The following is a 22,072-nucleotide window of genomic DNA, read 5'->3' on the forward strand; positions in this document are numbered from 1 at the left end:
TAGTCTTTAGTGAAACAATGGTCATTTAACATTACTTAGCTGAAGGGGACATTCCAGAGAGGTCTTTAGCAGGTCCTGTTAACAATTGCTGCTCTTCACCTGCTGCTTTCTTTTCTCCTCCTTTTCCTGTCTACATAGGTATTGTCCTTCATATTACATATGACAGCAGTAACTGCAAACTAAGCATTTCTTTGCTGTTTTAAATAAGCATGTACTAAAACATTTTCTAAAAGGCAAAAAGACAAGTTGTGGATTATTTAGTGAGGTTCCACTCTGATCAGAGGACAATGCTGAGTTAAAGCAGTGGAAATGTTTTGTTGTTGGAATGTTAGACAAATCTCACGCCACCTTTTGAGAACAGGCTTACTTCTCCCTAATGTATAGAACTGATAATTGAAAAAGATAAGCATGGTCAAGGAAGTCACACAATTAAATCATGATGCAGAGAACACTTGAGAAAAAATTTAAGCTCTATTGACTCTATCAGGACACATGCTTGAGGTTAGGAAGGTGATTAAATGCTTTGCTAAATATAGCCTTAACAGATGCCTTCAGAATCTATTCATAATTAATAAAGCTTGATTGTTTATGATCTTTTGTTCTCTACTCTTAGTGGAAATGCAGAGTGCTTGCCTTATTATATATAATTATAATCACAATACTTACCACATTGTATACTATTATAATCACAATATAAATGTCTAAACTAATTTAGATTCCTTTCTGCTTCCACAAAGAATATTAATTTTAAATATCTCTGTCCTTCAGTTTATGACATTTAACATCGCAATTCTGTGTTAAACACTGAAACCTTTCAATATTTAAATAACCACTATCAGTCTTCATAGAGTGTGAGACAAGAAATACACAATTCAGGCATACAACAAAATCAATATACACCAAGACTTGATAATAAATATACAATTCTGCTCTGTGTTAACACTAATCAGTACAAACTTATAAAGTTAGGAGGCCTGAATAAAATTCTTTATCAACTAGGAAATAAACATATGTTGGTTTTATTAAAACAAAATATATAATTGTCTGTTCCTATTTCACATGGTTGAAAAATAAAATTTGTATAAAATATTATTGTGAGATACTACACATATTAACAAACATCATCATTCACATAAGGATGGACACTAGAAAACATGTTTTCTAAAATTCACATACAAGCTAATTGAACTGGATTATTCCAGATTAATAAATCTGCATAAAAGTGTAAACCTTGTTTACTTGGGGGTTACTTGTGATATAAGAAAAAATGAGAAGAAATTTGAAACTCTGTATTATTTTATTCTGATACTTAAAATCCTTTAACATTGTCATGACACAGCATTGCTAAAGTTGGCAGTAATAAAAAAAACATTTAGCAATATCCTGAATTCAACAGAATTCTATTCAAAATTATAAGCACAGATATTTTTCATTTAAATCACAAAGTTAAGTAACTGACACAGGGAGGAGTTTTCCTTTGCACAATATAATTCATTCCTTATTACAAAATTCAGATGTAGAATTACAGTCCACTGTAATACAACAATCCTTTTTAAACTGTAGGAAGTTTTATGCATCAAAATAATTTATGCTTTCAAAGATTTTGACCTGCTACCCCAAATAAAGAAATACATGCTGCACTTTGTTTCAAATGCTTTTGAATTGTTCTTTAAACCAAATTCTTCAAATTTTACGTTTTTTCCACTCTGGCTTGTCTGTTTCATCCTCTTCTTGTTCCACTTCTGCAAAAACTGTTTTTGGCTGTGTTCTAGAAAATATTAAAAAGATTAAAATAATGGTCAGACTATAGTTCTTCTTTATCAGAAACTATATAAGACATACAGTAGATACAAATGACATCCTTTCTGTATTTAAAAGGAGAGAAGAGTATCTTATACTTGTCTATTTCATTTTCAACAAAAAACTATCAAGCAACATTCTAAAAATTCAAGAAACTTGCAGCTCTCAGGCAAAGAACAAAAGTAGGAAGAGGAGCATAACAAATAAACACGCATCTCTTGCAAGTATTGTTTCCCCATCAGCTTGCAACCCTTTGTGTGTATTCCATGAATAAAATTAAGACAGAAGAACAGAACAAATGGATTTTAATATAATTCTAGAAAAATGGAGCTATAGGTCTTCTCATTTCATTACAAAAAAAAAAAATCTTCCATTTTGATATGCTGTAGTAAGACAGCAGCCAGTAAATGAAAACAGAAAAGCATGGTTTCTGGCTTAGCCTATGCATGAAAAAAACAGCTTCTCCTCCAGAGACTTCATCCAGCACTACTGTAACATAATAAAACTAACAATCTTCATATGAGAACAGAGTGTATCCTACAGTCAAGCTTGATGGTATCTATTCCTCCACTGTTTACTTGTATTTTAAATAACACTTAAACTTTATAAAAATAATTATTGATTACTTTCTAAACGAACATGGTATCAAGTAGCATTTCAACAAACTGTTTAGACATTCAGTTCTCCTGTTTTACACTTTAATCACTGCCTGGTTCTTTTTTTTCCAATCTAATCCTTAGCATAATCATTGTGGAGCTAAAACCACGAGATTTCTGAAGTTGGCTCTACTAGACTCCCCATTACAACAAAGACACATCAAAGTATAAAAAGCAGCCAAGACAGTCATCGTCTCATTAGGGTATTAACTAATGTTTTTACAGCCGTCAGAGGATGTGAAGAGCTAACTATTATTATAACAACTGTTATTTGGCAGACTCTAGAAAATGCATAAACCTTAACAAAATTGTGTCTGCCTTACTTAACACAGTAGGCATAATTCAATGTTGCCACTGACTTCAAAGAATAATAGCAATCCCTTAGCCACTAAAGTCAAAGAGCAGGATTCTCCAGTTGTAAAATATGTGGCACAAAATAGATTTAAAGTCACCAAAACCAGTCAAAGACAACTTCCCTTGCATAGAGGATCTTTCTATTGGCTTGCCTTCTCCTTCCTCCTCCAAACTTGCCTTGGAGGTGAGGAGTACACCAAGATATTCCACAGATGGTTAGAAAGGAGCTCCTGCTGTGGGACTTTATTGGCACACGGTCCCCAAACCCCAAGTGCAGGATCTAGGCTGTGTGTCTCATTACATCTAAGCAGACCATGGACACAGTTGAGGACCTAAGCTACTGGAAGTTAGATAAGTCACTGCATGGAAAGCAGAATTAAGAGTAAAAAAATTAATATTATCCAATTTAAAGAAATTATCCAAATTAAAGAAAAAAGTCATCTGAAGATAGTTACATAAACTCTACTTATTCAGTCACTGAAGGAAGATAAAAATAATCAGTATTTGAGCCAACACAGCCACCAGGGATGAAGGCTCTGTTGGCTGAAATACTGAATTTTGTCGGCTGCTGAAGAAGTGGAATGTATGGAATTTTCTCTCTTTTCAAAACCTGTTTATGGAAGTGTATTTATGCAGTTTTAACAGTCTACCTTCATTGTATCACAACACACACAAAAAACTTATCTAAATGCCATGTGGGATCACACCAGGTCAGTACTGAGATGTCTGTTAGTATAGCACAACTGATCGAGTGTAAACCTATCATTTCTGACTACAAAACCAGCAAGTGTCATAATTTTACTCAGAAACTTCCATCCAAAGAGAATGACTTTATTTCTGATATGAGTAATGGAACCTGCATATTTTCCAGAATAGGAGTGGCACAGCAATATATGAAAAGTTATAGACTTCAGATAATATAGGTAAGTTACTCAGAGTTCAGTAAAGTGAAAAAAAAAATTAAAAAGAGAGACTGTAGCATAATCTAGCAGTAACCAGCTCAAGAGGAAGCATATAGAGGAAATCAAGTCTGCTTGCTGTCTCATTTTTTAAAATTAGCATGAAATGGTTATGGCCTCAGCTCAGCTGAGATATAAACTGTTTCACCTCCACAAGATATATAGCAGTAATCTGAACACCTATGGTTATTCATATGCCTGACCATTTTAAAGACAAACACAGAAATCACTGTTTTCATTACAGTATTATCAGTAGTGATCATTTAATTTAAATAAAAATTCTTCTGCTTAGTAACTGTAATGGAGATTGCTAGTGCAGTGGAAGATCACTGTATGATTAATATTTATAGAAAAATTATCAAAACAGGTTTACTGCTTCAAAATATTTTCATTTCTGAGGGCTAAACACCATATATGGAGGCTGTGGGTTTTTTTCCATCAAGTTTCTCATGTATTTTATTAATCCTTGACTTCAGGAGAGTAGATTTCAGCTTGTTAGGGATTTGCTTGTCAGGAAAAATGGGAGTCTGCCATGCATGGCAAAGGGGGTCAGGAGAGCTAGTTGATCTTCAAGGACAACCTCCTCAAAACACATTCCATCTGATGTGCAAAAGGTCAAGCAAGCACAGCAGATGGCCAGCATAGATGAACAGGGAACTCCTGACTGAGATCAAACCCCAAGCCCCAAAACCCCAAAAGTAAGCACACAGAGGAAGAGGGGAAAGGCTACTCAAGAGGAATAGAGGCACTGCCTGAACACGCGGGAGATAGGAAAGCCAAAGCTCAGCTGGATTTGAAACTAGAAAGGGATGCAAAGGGCAACACTAAAGCTGTCTACAACTACACTGACAGCAAAAGAAATCCTAAGGAAAATGTGTTCAATGGGGCTGGGAACCTATTAACACAGGATATGGAAAAGGCCAAGGTACTCAGTGCTTTCTTTGGCTCAGTTTTCCCTGAGAAGGTTTGTCCTCAGGCCTCCCAGGATCCCCAACCTACTAGCAGAGTCTGTGGCAGGGAATGGAGCATTACCAACAGTAGAGGCAGATGGAGCACATAGCCAGCTGGACATATACAGATCCATGGGATCAGATGGGATGCATCTAAAGGTACTGAGGGGGCTGGCCAATGTCATTTCAAGGGCAGTCTGTCATCTTTGAGAGGTCACGGTGATCCAGCCTCGATGACTTGAAAAGGCAAACACCACACAGTTTCAGGAAGGGCAAGAGGAGGGGAACTACAGGATGGTCAGCCTAACCTCAGAACCTGGAACAAATCTTCATGGAAGCCATTTCCTGGCACATGAAGGACAAGAAGGTGGAAACAGCCAGCAAGGATTTAGCAAGGGCATATTGTGCCTGATCAGCCTGATTGCTTTGTGCCGTGAGATCCCCCTCTCTTCAGCACTTGTGAGACAACATCTGAGTATTATGGCCACTTCTGGGCTTTCCAGAGGAAGAAAGGTATTGGCATATTGGAGCAAGTCCAGAGGAGAGCCATCAGTGGGTTAGAAGGCAGTGAAGAGCTGCCATCAAGATGGTTACAGGGCTGGAGAACATGATGTATGGGGAGAGGCTGAGAGAATTGGGTTTCTTCACCTTGAGAAGGCTAAAGAGGGATCTTACTGCTATCTACAACTGCCTAATGAGAGGGTACACAGAAGATGGAGCCAGACTCTTCTTGGAGAAGGGTCACAGCTGTAAGACAAGTGACAACAGACACAATTTGGAAGATGGGAAGTTCCAGTTAGATAACATATGGGAATTTTTTCTTTACTGTGAGGATGGTCAAACACTGCAACATGTTGTCCAGAGAGCTTGTGGAATCTCCATCTTTGAGGGTACTTAAGCTTGACTGCACAAGTCCCTGAACAACCTGATCTAATTGGACCTAAGTAACATGATCTGATTGGACCTGCCTTGAGCAGGAGTTGGGACTGGATGACCTCTAGAAGTCCCTTCCCAACTAAATTCTATGATTCTGTAATTCCAAATGATTGTTCCTAAAACCAATATCTCATACACTGAAAAATGCATTCCTATTGTACTTAAGGGTTACAATAAAAGGCTGTAAATTAAAAAAAAGTAAAAATTGTTTTGTTCTTACTAGATTTGTTTGTATGCTTTTCTGCAAGCTTTTCTTTAGTTCAGTGGTTTTCAAACTATTCAGATATGAAGACCCCTAAAAAATTTGCAGTGCCAGGTGGACTGCTCTAGAGTCAACTTAACCTTTCTAGTTCTGGCTTGCTTTTCTTAGTTACCTTTCACAGATCCTGTAAAAGTAGCCCATTGACATCTGAGATTCATAGACTAGCAGTTAAAAAAAATACTGCTATAACTAAACCAACTGGAGAGGGCAATTCCATATCACAGCATGTGACTCATGTCACAGTAACTTCTCTAATTTGTGTTTATTTTGCACAAACAAAGAAAAAAAGAATACTTTCAAGAATGCTTTGATACCAGAATAGTGTCAAAAAGGCTACTCCCAGACTGAAAACTTCAGATTTTAAGCATCAGGTCCCCTTACATTCATTACCCTATCAACCAGCCTGTCTCTTTTCTGAATCTCAGAGACATTCCTCTCAAAATTAACAGATTTCCAGAAAAGATTCAGCTTAAATATATCAGCATGTGTCAACAAAATCACAGTTACAAAACATTCTGCTCAGGCCTGCTTCTTAAATTAAAGGTACTTGAGCCACAATATAAGTAACACTTCACACATGAGTACTGCTACTGAGAAAAAGAGCAGTGAACACACAGCGCAGCTACATGTTATTGCTTCAAGCCACTTCCTTTTGCCAGTAACAAGCAGTGATGACAAAGATGGCAAAACGGGTGCAATGTCAGTGAAACGTAAGATATGTTCAGAGACCCCTGGTCTATCCTGATGAGGAGGGAAATTTCACCCTCACCTTCCTTACAGCACAGGCCAGAGCTACATCTGGGCCTGGTTAGGCCCTCAGCTCCAACGTTCAGTAATTCATGCTGATCCTTCAGAGGGACATCTGAAGTCATTATAGCATCTCCGTACAGCTGTGTTAAAACAAACAGCTCACAAAGAATGTAATTTTCAAACATTTACAACTGATGCCTCAAGTTCCTTTCCTGTAGTTCTTTACTTGAAATCTTCAATCTGTCCTTCCTTTCCTTTCCCTCCACTGGAACTACTCTTGCCAAGGTCTCTAACAAGCTTTTTCCTGAAAAATCTCAAGGTCTTTTCTTTATGCTCATCCATTATGACTTCTCTGCTGCACTGACCACTGCTTTTTGGACACTTTATTCGCACTGGGCTTCTGCAATATGTCATCTCCAGCTTCAGCATGTACTTCTTATCATCCCTCGGCATCTTTTTCAGCAGCATCTGTTTTTTCACCCATCCTTTTGCCACTTACATACTTTCCCCTCCTCTTCTGGCTCAAATTATAGGAGAAACAGAAAGGTCATGATAATGATAACAAGCTTGAAAAAAAAAGATCAAGTGATAAATAAGGCAAATGACTATTTGGCTTCCAGAATAAATTAGGCACCTTTAAATCCAACAAAAAGGAAATATTTTAATGTACAATCTATAAACTAACAGTACTAGTCATGCCACAGGTACTTCTTATAAGAATTATAAAGCATGAAAATACAATTATAAAAGCATGACATAAATTACTTGATTAGAACGAGATACCTGTGGCTTTTTCCTGCTCCTAGCTTTGTGGAGAGTTAGGAAGAGTTTTTTGGGAAGAAACATTATTGCATTATTATCTCCTGTAAACACCTTAGTCTGAAAACTCTGATCTTGCTCACTCCTGTATGCAGGATAACAGTTTTACAACTGCTTACTACAGTTTTGCATTAATTTCTACATTCCCCCCCCCCCCCAAAAAGTGAAACTCCCTAGTAAGTCTTGTTCCTAACGCTTATTCTTAAATATGATTTTTAAAGAGTAAAGAAGCATTCCAAGAAATGTTTTTGAAATTCCCTTGGCTGTAAAAAGTTTATACTATTCTGGCATAACAACAACAACAACAACTCATTTAAAATCTTTTAACTTGACAGTTGTGTTTCTTCTTTCACTATAGCAAAAGAGTACACAGAGTTTTCTTAATACGACCATCTCACTTCCTAAAAATATGACCATCTCTTATGTTTCCAATTATATTTAATCTTTTTGACAGAAATTAAGTACAACAAACTGTAGATTTTATGATGGCATACTTCATAAGATGCTTTAAATCTACAGAAAAGGAAACACATAGAATTTAAAATATTTTTTCCTCAAACTGCTGTATTTAAGCAGCTGCATAAAATAGTCTTTCTCCTCTTCAAGTGTTTTTAGTCAGAGATTTTTACATTAAAAGTAACTAGTTAACATTTTTCTGATCCTTTCAGAAACAATCCTACTGTTCTACTATGAATTGCCAAGTAAAATGCCAAAACAATCAGTCTACATAGTCTTTTGTAAGAATTTCCCTCTGACTATAGGAGATGGAGGTTAAAGTACATTCATTTCCTTTTATTGCTTTAGACAAAAATATTAGGCCAAATGTTTTCACTGAAGTTTGTAGGTCAAATTCTTTTTCATGATTATTACTCATATGATAGGATTCATTCACAAAAGAATAAACCTGGCTTCAGGCAAATGGTATGACTGAGGGAAAAATCAGTATTACTTGTGACTATGTATGTGAGGGTAAACCACAGATTATTTGGCCCTGGATCACTGTTTATTATATACTATTATTATCATTGTTTATTATAAAGTTCAAGGTGCGATGCCTATGACAGGTATAACTTGATAATCTGACAAACCTGTTAACTCAATCACTATGAAAAAAATTTAGTATCTAAAATGTTTTTCCTTAGGTTAACATGCATTTTCTTAGAGAGGAAAATGGAAAACTATAAATGAATAACCATCCATTAGACAACACACATACAAAAAAAAAAAAAAAAAAAGCCTTGTCAAACAAGGCTATATCAAGTGGATACTTTTATACCATACTTAGGTAAAAAGTTACCATGCAGGAAACATGGAAGAACTGATAAAAGAAAAATAAAGAAAGTAGTAAAAATAAACACTGTTTAAAAAAAGGAAATATACTGGTTGTATGTTTTCTAGGTTTCAAGACAGTATGTAATTTTAAAGAATTCTAAATGTATTTAGAATATAACCTTTCCTAATTCTTTAGTGTATTTTATGCTATAGCTAAAAGGACACAGTTTCCCTAGGTTTGTATACTGTTCAATATTTTGAACTCCTGATTTCAACAGGGCCACAGGGGACACTACTACAGTATAATATGTGATAATTTACATCAATTACTTGTACTTTGCCTATTTTACTGCTCATGCATTTGGAACAACATCTGTAAGATGCTGTGTATATATAAGGTAAACATATATGCCCAGCAAAATCAGATATGAGATATATAATTATCACCGCTTTCTATACTACATATGTGTGCAGACAAGCAGCTAATGAGACCTGAGCAGCTATGGACCTGCCATTGGTCCATATTTGTTAATGCAGACCTCCATTTCTGAAAATTAAGGACATAACACAATTATAAAGAAAGTTTCTACATTTCAGTGTTAGCCTGAATGAAATATAATAATAAAAAAACTCTTAAAATGCTTTTTGCATAGGGCACTTCTTAAAGTCAAGTTTCTAAAGCAAGGATAACGGCAGTTTCACTGGCACAAAATTTATCAACTGACAGAGCTGTCAAGGCAGCATGCTGTTGGCTGCGCTCCAGCTCCCCCACATACATAGCACCGTCTGGTGTGTAAGCTAATAGCAGTCTGGACTTGCATCCTCCCCACTTCTCAGCCAGTTCTCTTCTTTCCCTGCAGCTACATCTTTTAACAAGAAACCGTAATGAGATCTGCCCACCTGACACAGGAAGCCTTCTGTAATACAGCTATGTTTTAAAACTTTCATGTCTATTACATTGCAGGTGTCAGGGATGAAACCTAATATACAATCAATGAAGTTGCTGAGCCAAAAATATACCAAAGTATCTATCTGTCTGATGGAATGTGCGATCATATTTACTTCTGAGAACGGAGAGTTGCACATTTTAAATAAAAACGGGTACATGCACATTCATGTGTAGCAAACACGAACTCCCTAAAAAATTAAAAATCTGTATTTAGCATTTCATTATAGCAACTGTTACAAAATCAGGCTTTTAAATATTTCTTCTTTTGACTCGGTAACAAGGGTGATATTGTACTCTGCACTCATTTGATGTACTGTACAACAATGCCATACTTCCTAATTACCCAGTCAAAGCCAGGCTGGGTCACTACCGCTCTCAAGTTGCTTTGGAACAGCTATTCTGTGATCTTCCCGAAGATGTAGGCCAAGTCAAAAAACAAGTGCCACCAACTGGAAACAACTATGATTATTAACATATTTTGAGTTTCTGGAAAGTGGTGATTTTTCTTCATAACAGAAATAAAAACTACTAGACAAAGTACAGTCTGGGAGATACAACACTGGGCTGCAAGTAAGAAACACAGCTTCTTATTAGCTCTGCCTGGTCTGTGCAGGCCATTTTACCTCTTCACAACCTTTTTCTTATGCATTTTGAAGCTACCAATTATACTAGATAGGTTATTTTCTGTAACAAAAACATCATTAACAATAATAAAATAGAAAAAGGTTAGTAAATTTTAAAGCAGTAGTGTGAATGTTTCTGTTCATTACTGTGAAATGCGTTCATTTAGTATTAGTATGTAAGTATTAGTAGTCAGTATGTATTTTAGTACTATTGCGAATTTATTTATTTAATGATTTGAATTGCATTTGAAAGTATTAAAGAAGAATATTCCACAGTTTTCATACACAGAGGTAACACACACACAGATGCTACACTCACACCTACAATTTAAACTAAGTTACCATCTGTGGTATTACCATGATTCCACTAGCATAAATTTGACATGGCTGTTTAAGTTATGTAACAACAACTGATTATATATTTATTTATGTTGAATTTTTGGTACGAGAAGTTTATTTGTGCCATTTATAGTATTCATGTACCTGTAAGACCAATTTAAGCAGGTACTCAGGTGCTGAGGTAGGAAAAAATTCAAATAAAAACTTTAGAATTTCAAGAAATCATCTAAAATACACTGTCATAATACCAAGTAAGTATTTTGCAGGTTTAACCTCAGAATCAGTCAGAACTAGAGGATGTATCTAACACCAGCCAAACTTGCGACCCCAATCTGCCAATGGGACGGTATCTTATTAATAGGTATGTTACAATTTCAAAGATTGGTTTGGGGAAGACTAATAAATTTAGAAAGCTTTTAAATAATTTTCTAGCACTGATATATTTTTAAAATGGAAATGTCAAATTTTAACAATTTAATCTACTGGAAGCTCAATCTTCATATGAGAGCATGACATATTCTTGGTTTGCATATTCATAGCAACGATCCAGAAAAGGCAAAGAATACCGTTAAAAATGTGTCTTCTGTTTTTATCAAACACCCACTGGCCTCCAAAAATATTGCTTGTATTTTTAATTGTTTTCTTACTTAGCATATGCTGGAGCAACCCAGTATGGATTCTCCTCTGCTTCCTTTGCATGACGTAAAATAGCCTCTCGAGGGTTGCTATCATCTGTCTTATCCAGTGCAATATTCTTGACTATGTATGATGACAAGGTACCTCCATGAGTTCCAACACGGCCACCACGACCTGTAACAAAAAAAGAAATCAGTATTTTAGAGAAATTTATTTAACAAATAAACAGAAAAGCAAAATATTGTATTAAGTCTGTAACCTTGATCTGATACAAGGAAGCTATATAATGTTACAGAAAAAGCTTAATTTAGAGCTGCATTCACACAAGCGTTTTACTGATTATATAACTAGAAGTGAGTCATTGCAATTATTAATTTATTTTTGGCAACCACTCCAATCAGAGACCAACGTCTTACAATGCTGGGCACTGCTCACATGTAGAGTCCCCACCCAAAAATGTTCGAACGCAAATCCAAACAAGCATGGAACCCAGGCACGATGGTCCCTTTGGCATACGTCAGTCAGGCAGACAGGCAGTGATTATGTCTAGATTACCTGGTCCTGCTACTGGAGGTTCAGGTTTGTGAGATTTCAGGGGATCCAGTCTATCCTTTTCTAGCTGTTTCCTGGTGCTTCGCTGTCGTGGTTCACGGAACATTGGAAGTGCATGGGCTGAAAAGAAAAGTCACAGTTTAGAGAAAAAAAGTGTTAGAAATTCCATTAGCTTTTTAAAGTTTTAATTTCAAGGGCTAAGACTGCAATTGGTCCATGCAATAGGAAAGGTGGCAGAAGCAAACTCCAATTCTTCTGTATCTAAGCAGTGGTTTATTTTAGAGGGTTTCTTCCTGCTGAATTTTTAAAAGATAAAGCAGCCAGATTTCTAGCGTTCCTTTAGGCAGCAGTCTTTCATCTGTAATACTGTTTGGATAGTTTACTCATATTTAACTTATTCCTCTGTCATTCAGTTCTCAGCATTACCACTGTGACCAGATGGTTGCTCTTTTCTGAACTTTCCATCTTTCTACAGTTTTCTAATACTCTGTTCTAACAGTGTGACAAAACTCTAGATGCAGCCTTGGACCTGAGACAGAGAGAGGATGAATCCCCTCCATGATCCAAAACATGATGTTTCTCCATATAAGGTCATAATCACATTTTTTTTTTTAATTATGAGATTGAGGTTGGAAGAATATCTGTAACTGAGACAGAACTTGTCTAAGTTATCGGGATTTAACACTCCTATTTCCTCATAAAACTGCAACAGTATCTTCAATCACAGCAATTTATCTGTGTATTGTTTCAATACCCCCTCCCAGACAAAGAGACACTTTTGTCAGCCGCACTGAAGCACCGTGTTCAGGGGCATAGTTTTCTCAGGGTGAGGCTTAGCCCTCACACCCATGTGTGCTGATTGCTGCTATTTCCCCAAATGTGGAAAATTCTATAGGACAAACAAATACAAAACCCGGAAAGCACCATAATCTCAAGGGTAGGGGCACTGGCTCCCTGCTGAATATAAAAGGATGGGGTATCTAGGGATCTACTGGCTTAATTTTCCAGGTTATTTTTGGAAGCCTACTAAATTTATTAGACTAAGCGAAGTCATAGCCACATGACATAGAAGTAGATCTTTGGGAATAAATGTTTAGATTTTATTTTTGCAGATTTCATGAAGTATGAAATGCCTGGGACAATTTGCTGGCAAGCACTAAGCTTGACCGGTTTGCACAGAGCATCTGAGGCGACTGATGCACAGATCCAAGCTTTTGCCATATGTGGAGTCAAGGTTGTCCAAGGGAAACCCAAACTGAGTATTCCTGTGTTTTAAAAGTAACACCTAATCCCTCAAGTGATTTTCCTGCATTTTAAGCAGATACTATAGGCAGTTCTGAGAGTAGACTAAAAAAAGTCAAAAAAAGTAAGAAAAAAAGTCAAAAAGTAGTACAAAAAAGTCCAAAAAAAGTCAAGAAAAAAAAAAGAGGTTGGTTCACTTGGGAAAGGACTTCTGACATCTTCAGTTCTGTCCAGTTCTATCTGTAAGCTTAAAAGGAAGAAACGCAACCTCTGAAAAGCTTCCAAAATGTGCAACAAACCGAAAAAATTGTAAAGCAAATCCTTACGACTACTTCATTACCAGTTCTCAAACATTTCTACTGCATTACTTTACATGGAAGTATCCTTATTTAGTTTCAAAATGATGCGGAAAGAATAATTAAATGGCTAAAATTCAATGACAAAGTTCCGAAACTTTGCAAAAATTGGACCTAAATCTAAATTTGCGTACCTTTGAATGGCATTTATAAATGCCACTGGATACACTTGGATACACAAGTTCTATCGGATTTTAAGCAGAAAGTTTTTTAAAAATCACAAAAACTCTTTACAGTGTAAACATTAACAACGGCGCACACAAAGTATTTAGATAATAGGCTGTGTGATGATATAGTCAGGGCTGTAGTAAGGATGGGGTGAGAAGGGCACCGAGAGGAGATAAATATTCCTGATCTTTGCCAGCTGCTACTTCACCCACTGCTACCCAGGAATGGGAACTGCACATCTGCAGCAGCAGGGTGAGTAGGAGACAGCTGTGGCTGGAAAGTACCCAAGATGGGACCCCAGAACCAAAGTGCCTTCATATGGGCCTGGCTACTAAGATTGCCCAGGCTTTCTTGTTCTAAACCTTCTTTTTGTTTATTATGCTGCCAAACAATTTGTATGTTCAATAAAAATGAAATGTTATTTCTAAGAATGAGATTACTGGAAAACAGGGCTGGATCCAACACTGTGGAACTGGGAGAAGAGGAAGAAAAGAAGCAGGACAGCACAACACTGTGACTGTTCTCAGTTCACATGAGGTAGCACTACATAGGGCAGGGCTGATTGGGAGGGCTGGATCTTAGTTGAGCCCATCATCCTCTTGTTAAATTTGGCCTTAGGAAAAAGTCAGGTCACTAAACATTTTACAGTAACAACAATAACAATTTCTTATGTAACAGCAAGTCTTAATAGGAACATGAGGTTTTATACAAGAACAACCGTGATGCTGGAGAGATATTTTAACTATTTAAAAACCCATATATCTCTGGGCAAGTTCTAAATTTTGAAAAATCACTTGGAATTTGTTCAAGACCTATTCTTAATGTTTTTGATTTTGCCACTCATATTATTTATGTCCCCAAGTGACAAAAAGCTTCCTAGACCCATCTATACTCACCCATCTTAGTGATGATTTGAGAGAAGGGAAAGGAGGGGGGGAAGCTATCTTGGGCTTTTTTGCTTTATCTAGCTTTTTTTCCCCCTTCTTCTTCAACAAAATACATATAAAAGGACATTCCAACTGAATACAAACAGCTGTCCTTTCAGGCTTCTACTGCATGAAACTTGCACCAGAATCTAGGAAACAACCATGATTAACAATTTTACAGGACATACTGAATATAATCATACGAAGCACTAACATCTCAGAGCAATGCCCAATACTTAGCGAATGACTGCAATTTTTTAGAGGGGAGTATATAAAACTAAATGTTCTACAAAGGATACGAAACCTGAGAAAGAGCTAAGGATGCTCTTTAAAGGTACGTTTGAGTTCCTTACGTGTTATAATGTAATCTTGAGTAAGAGTCTCTGCTTGTCTCTCTTTTCGTTTTGTTTTGACCACACATAATTTTGCTCCCCTAGGAGGAAACACACAGCAGTTTAGTTGGTCTTTTTATAGCAGAAATAGAAACCATTTTTTATTCAAAACAAATATTCTCAACTAAGTTATACAGCACATTAAACATTCATGAATGTGTGTATCTTTGCATGTCCACGCACATGTGAAGGAGGGTAAAGAGATTAGTATATCTGTTATACTGCAGCTTTTTATGACTTGTGGAAATAAGAGTGGAAGTTTCATTTCACATTTTGTTCGTCCACAGTACGTCTAGCGCGCGCACAGAAAATGCTCCTCTCCAAACAGGGGAAAAGATTTGCTCTTACCACTCCTCATCAGCAGCAGGGGTGGTAGTTACCTAATCAGAAGTGTCTGTAACACAGCACTGGGGAAGCTTGCATAAGCCCAGTTGGTGCTAAGACCGATTTAAACTGGTGGTATTATTCCTCCTCACTATAAGCACCAGGAAACGACCTGGGTACCAAACTGAGCTAGGGCTCTCGTGATCTGTGTTGGGGACTCAGGGCTGCACTCACTTTGCACTACACATCTGCTTGATACTTAACCACACTATGGCAGTTCTGCACTGTTAGCATTTTTTGAGTACGGAAGGAAGATTTTACCTTTACAGAGTGTCTATTCTATGTACTGACAAGAAAAACAAACAGTAATTTATCTCTGGGTCCAAGCAATGACGACCGACTGCTCTCTCGTTCTCTAAACTGACAAAAAGAAACTAAACTTATTTCTGACTATTTTATGAACCAGAGTTTATCCGCATATTCAAGTGTCCAGGTCACAGTAGGCATCCAGAAACTGTGACTGTTCTGGGATGCCAGTGAAACAAAGACAAGGGGCTATAAGGAAAGAATATCTTATTCATGCCACTCTATATCAACTGTAAGTTTCCCCCTCTGCTGAAAGAAGCATGACCCAGGTCTCCAGCTAATCCATAGGGTAAAAGGAAGTCAACCACAAAAGAAATACTTATAGACTAGCTAAGCCTTTTCATTCTAGGCTGATAGTTGCCTCCTGATGAACAAACACCTTTCCATTAGAAGCGCAGGCAAAAACCACAGGTGACATGGGGGGAAGGGAGGGTAGAAAACCAAGCAGAAAGATGGGAGTGTGCTTTCTTGTATTGCCTCCTCTCAAATTTGGTCTTCAAGTGCGGCTTCACAGTCACTGAAGTTTAAGCTAATGTTTCTAAACAAAATTTTTACTTCAGAAAAAAAGAGAGATGTGAGATCATAAAATATGACTACATTAAATAAATATACTTCAATAGCACCATTTCATGCAGTCCTTAAGAGGTTGGTTATTCTTACTACTGAAGGGTTGGTTATTCTTACTGCAGCTTTTGTACAATTCAATAACGAAAGCAAATTCAGATAAAACTGTCAGTATACAGCACCATGAAAAGCTCAGAGGAAAATGTACTGCTTTTCAAAAACCAGTTATTTTTTTTCTTTTTGCAGTAATTAAGTAGGCAGAACTCTGCAAAACAATCAATCGTAAATCATTTTTTCCCATCTCTTATAATCAGAAAATCACAGAATCAGCCTAAGGTTGAGAAAAAATAATGTTCTTAATCATTAATCACTAAAATTACCTCTGGCTTTTGATAGGATCATAGTACACTTTTGCCAATCCATTTCCTGTGCCAACCATGATCTGGTTCAGCTTGGGATGCCAAAGGCAACGCACAACACTCTGAAACAAAGCAAAATATTGATAGTTGGTCATTCATCTAGATCTTAGAATTAATATTCATATTGTCAAATAACGGCTGAAAGTCACACTGTACAAGGAACAAGCCTGAACATGTGAATGAATATGTGAATACATGAATGAATAAAAGTTCCTCTCCTAAGCAGAACACAATCTGAAAGGAGCGACAACACATGGACATAGGCAGATAAGGAAGTAAAAATGGGTGGCAGCGTGATAACCAGAGATCTCCACAGGCTAACTGTTCCAGGATCTTTACGGGTATCAAGCAAATAGAAAGCTAAAGGCAGATTCGAAAGAGAACAATGAGGTGCTTCAGATTTAGCAACACGGGCCTTCATGACTTTTGCATTTTCCTTTTTAAATTCTTAATTATTCCACCCTGTTCCTTACTTTAACTATTTTTCCCTTCCTCTCAGACTAAAAGTTTCACACAGAGCTGACCTTTCACTCACTGACTGCAGAAATGAAGAGTAGTTGATCTTCACTCTTGGTTCTTTCTTCCCTAGAATGCCCTGAAGAACTTGGTATTTGAAGGCAATGTCTCACAGCTCTGTCACCCTTCTGGTCAGCACAGAAACCGATTTTTCAGACATTAAGAGCATTGTTCTGCTATACACATAGCATGGTCTTCCATATGACTGATGGCTGTACACAATCTGAATCACCAGACCAAAACAGAAACTCTGTAAGACTATCAAGGCATCTGACTCAAGAGAGCCAAAGGAGTGGGCATAATTTCCCATGCAAGACAAAACATCTTAATATGAAAAACATATCTGCATCTGACTAACAGGAAAGAAACCCTACTCTTGAGAGGTAATAACTTTTTAAAGGGATACTCTCCCAGACTGAAGACTGAGGTCTTGACAGTGTTTGTGTTAACTTTGTAATAAATGTACCCAGAGCTAGCAGGATGCATCTTCATGCTATTATTTCACTGAATAATGCTCAATCATTTTTCCATCCTTTTTTCCCCAAGCTTACCACTTCTCCTCTCTCAAAAAATAGGTATAGACTCCTCTCAAAGTGAATTAATAATTCAATATTCAACCACTTCCATCCATCTATCAAGAAACTATCTATATATTTTGTTACACAATACAGCACATAATAGTCACAAAATGGGAACCACTAACATCTTAACAAGGGAAATACTAAGTTAGAATATAATTAGGGGTGTAAGTGAAATATAGCCCTATAACTTGGGAGATGAGAACCATGTGATTTAGAAGTGAATGGTTCTTTATCAACTCTGTTGACTGATGAATCACTTCTCCCATTTCATTTTTCTTCCTTTCTCTGGTTTGGTCCATATCCCATTTTTCTCAGTGTTACGAGGCATAGAAAATTAAAACTATGATTCTGAAACCCATTCAGGCATCGTGAATTAGACATTCATTTGTCTACAAGATGAACAATAACTTTTCTCTGAGCTGTTTATGTGCTTGGTGTTCTTGCTAAAAATAAATAAATAAATAAATAAAAGAATCGAGAGATGAGCTTACAAGAATCAGCTGATCACTCTTTACAAGGCATATCCATAAAGCATCATGCCCACTACATACATACGCACACAACTGCATGCTACTCACAGGTACAAATAAACATGATTTATTTATTTTGAGACAACTAAAGGACAGTGATCTTTTTAGAGATAAATAGGAAGTACAGAGTAAAATTCTTGTAATTCGTTATCTCCATAATCCCTGCTACATGTTACCAAAATAATCAATACAGGATTATTAATAAGTTGTTTGGTTTAAATAAAGATTCCTACATACTGTTATGTAATCCTATTACTCAAACGCTACGGTAATTCTAGAACACACAAAGCTAATAACAAATATGGAAGGTCAAAGGTGGGTGGCCTTTTCTTTTATTAATATTTATTGCATGTGTTTAGCCAGCCTTTTTAAACTTCGTAGTTAATGTGGTTCTCCACTTTCTACTGTCAAGAAAATGTATTTTATAGCATGGTACTGGATACCAGCCAACAAAAACAAAGCCTGAGACAGTGTGGCTCAGCGCTGATGGGGATTGCTAAGTTTCTAACTTGTCAAACATGCACAGCACACTTAAAACCACCCTGGCACGTGCTCCAGAGCAGGCAGAAGAAACTGCCATAAAATGCAGCACTATAAATCTTCTGAAACTGTAAAATGTCTCCAGAAAATAATTTGTTAAAAACTAAACAAATACAAGGTCTGAACATGCAAGCAATTAATTTTATTAAGCCACTGGCATATAAACCTACTTTATATGAAATAGTAAAAACTACTAAGGTGGATTTTCAGATTGTTTTAGAATTGGACAATACCTTACAAAAGAGAAAAATACCGAAATCCTCAAGTAAATCCTAAAAACCTTTCTCAGTCAGATAATCCCAAAGAAGTAAACATTTTAAACAACTATACAGCAGAGGGATCATTGTAGACCAGGTCTTAACACTGGGAATGGGGGGTGGGGAGGGGGAATCTTTATCATGCAAAAATAGTTAATTTCTAAACACAGCAGTCTTGCGCCAATAACTCTAACTTTCCTACTGTTTACACTTAAAATAAATCAGGTAGATATCTTTATCATCAGAAATGCAAAACAACAAAATTGTTGTCACAGAATGTCCCGCCCCCGAGCTCTCCAGGGGAAGAGTGTTCCTGGCAGGAAAAGAAGCGTTTCCCCAGCCTGACCTACCCATGCACATAGATAGCTGCCTACTGATACAAGATCTTACAGAATCATAGAATGACTGAGGCTGGAAGGGGCCTCTGGGGATATCTAGTCCAAACCCCTGCTGAAAGCAGGGTCAACTACAGCAGGTTGCTCAGGAGATTGTCCAGTCCGGTTTTGAATACTCACCTCCAAGGAAGGTGACTCCACAACCTCTCTGGGCAACCTGTTCCAATGTTTGACCATCCTCAGCGAAAAAAAAGTTTCTTCTTATGTTTAAATAGAATTTCCTGTGTTTCAGTTTGTGCCTATTGCCTCTTGTCCTGTCACTGATCACCACTGAGAAGAGTCTGGCTCTGTCTTCTTTACTTCCTCCCATCAGATATTTATAAACATTGATAAGATCCCCCCGGAGCTTTGTCTTTTCCAGGCTAAACAGATACAGCGCTCTCAGCCTCTCCTTGTATGTCAGATGCTCCAGGCCCTTAATTGTCTTAGTGGCCCTTTGCTGGACTCACTCCAGTATGTCCATGCCTCTCTTGTACCAAGGAGCCCAGAACTGGATCTAGCACTCCCGAGTTGAAGGCACTAATCGCCTCCCTCGACCTGCTGGCAATGCTCTTTTGTCTGATACAAATACCTCTGGCTGCTGCTTTCTGTTTCTCTCAGCTGCAAACAGGATTTGTCTTGAATCCTAATTCCAAAATCCACAATGATTTTTTTTTTAATAACTAGTTTCATTTTAAGATTGGGTCTTGCAGTGGAACCCAGAATGAACCAGATGGTACTTAAGTTTTAACTGCCCCATGAGACAAGGGTTCAGGCTGGAAGCAATAACCACAGGAGCTAAAAGCAAACTACAATCTCTCACTGCACTTACCAAGGTGATTTCATGCTTTATCAGAAAAGTAAAACAGAAGGGAATTAACTTGACAGTGCTTTATGGAAACTTAGCACAAAAGACTGGATTACCCATTAGTACTGGCTGTACGGAAATTCAATGGATGCCAGCTTCAAGGCTCAGAAAATATGAACATTAGGAGCAATAATGAAAAACTTCAGTTAACTAATTTTAGATTCAAACATTCAACATAGAAAGCCTTAAACAGTTTCTCATAACAATTAAAGAGGAAACAAAGTGATGTAGATTCTGAAATCCATAAAATTTCAGGTCCTCTCTCAGCTTTGCAAAAGGAAAATAATGTATTATAATAAATAAGAATGATAACATGCAGAATGTATCATCATGCAAACATCTTCGACACTTAAAAAAAAAAAATTCCAATAATGGCTCAATGTATGGGACAGAACATCTTCAGAACATGAAGTCCTGGAAGCCTGTCATAATTTCATCTTGGCCAGAAGAGATTTTTTTGCCCAGCTTTGTGACAGTAAGATTAATCTATCTTAAAATAACAATACTTACAAGTACAGCACTTACAAAGGACAATTACTAGTAATGTTTTAAAAGCTGTTTGGTACTTTTGTTCTTATTTTGTCTTAATTAAAGTTGCCATTAATTTCTTCAAATGTAGTCAATCTGAAAAGACTTTACTAGGGTCTGTTGCATATACAAATGCAATAGATAGTATTGGGAAATACTGGGAAAAGATTTTTGTGAAGTTAGGCAGGGAGAATGTTAAAAATGTTAACAGAAAGAAAAACAGTCCAAGTTCATCTTCTTTATTGTCACTACAAAGGAACACAGGACAGATTCATTGCATGTTATTGACAGTAGGCCTTTGTCATGATGTTCAGGTAACAGATACTGACTTAGAGTGAAGTAAAACAACAAAATGGTTACACAGTTTTAAAGACATCTTTGCTGTAATCTGGATCAAAATGTTTACCTTCCTAAACAATCACCTAATAAAATACAAACAGATTACTGATTGTTCCTGAAACTAGCTATACCTTTTTCTAAAGTAGCTACACCATTATTTTAAATAGAAAATATGAGTTACCAGACCAATATACACCTTCTACTTTGTTTTTAAATGACGCACTATACTCACTTCAGACTCCTGAATCTTTTAAAATAAAGTCCAGTTTTACAAAATTTTATCTGCAATAACTTAGGAAAGCTTAAAAATATGTCATAAACTTCAACCAGAAAGCTCATAAATACATAGAAAGATGATAGGCAAAAGCAATTATATCTTTTCTCCCTGAGGCACACTTCTACCTGCATTTCTTCAGTTCTGAGACACGTGCAGTCCCCGTTCACATGTGATTCTGGGCTGCTTCTTAAATAGCCCTTTGCATCACATAAGCAGAGCTGTTGGTGCAGCTAAGCAGCAAACTACACCAAGTAATTTTTTCTGTTAGTTTTTTTTCTACCAGAATTAATTCTCTTATTTCGCTTGCTAGACCACCACACAAATGGCTGCGCTGATACTACGCACTTAACGGTGCTGCGATGGGATTAAACAGCAGTTCCTCTGAATGTGAAACCGAAGCCTGAATCAGACTCCTCTCTAACACAGAATGGAACATGTATTCTGCTCTAGAAACATACTCTTGTGTTTAATAGGCAAAGTGAAGAATAACTGAAACAGATTTCTCTACAAGCAAAAGCTAATTACCTCAACTGAAACTGTCCAGAACACTTGGGCTAACACCCCTAGAGAAGTAAACAACCCAGAGAGGGCATTTTACAAGGTCAGCAAGAAAAGATTAAAATGATTTGTTGGATAGAAATGGAAAAT

The 22,072-nt window shown here is 36.9% G+C and overlaps 1 protein-coding gene across 3 annotated transcripts in view; it reads right to left on the reverse strand.

Annotated features, from left to right (window-relative positions):
* Positions 1–352: 352 nt before the first annotated feature.
* The window catches only part of WDR70 (WD repeat domain 70), a 147,251-nt gene continuing 125,531 nt past the window's right edge, over positions 353–22,072 (reverse strand). For all 3 annotated transcript variants that reach the window (XM_067315830.1, XM_067315829.1, XM_067315828.1), the window contains 5 exons: positions 16,576–16,676; positions 14,903–14,982; positions 11,861–11,977; positions 11,317–11,479; positions 353–1,768 (listed from right to left, as the gene is read on the reverse strand). In XM_067315830.1, the coding sequence (XP_067171931.1) occupies positions 1,684–1,768; positions 11,317–11,479; positions 11,861–11,977; positions 14,903–14,982; positions 16,576–16,676 (546 nt within the window). In that variant the 3' untranslated portion in view covers positions 353–1,683. The remainder of the gene's footprint in view (positions 1,769–11,316; positions 11,480–11,860; positions 11,978–14,902; positions 14,983–16,575; positions 16,677–22,072) is intronic.

This window comes from Apteryx mantelli, chromosome Z, assembly GCF_036417845.1.
Source record: "Apteryx mantelli isolate bAptMan1 chromosome Z, bAptMan1.hap1, whole genome shotgun sequence".
In the NCBI taxonomy this organism is placed as follows: Eukaryota; Metazoa; Chordata; class Aves; order Apterygiformes; family Apterygidae; genus Apteryx; species Apteryx mantelli.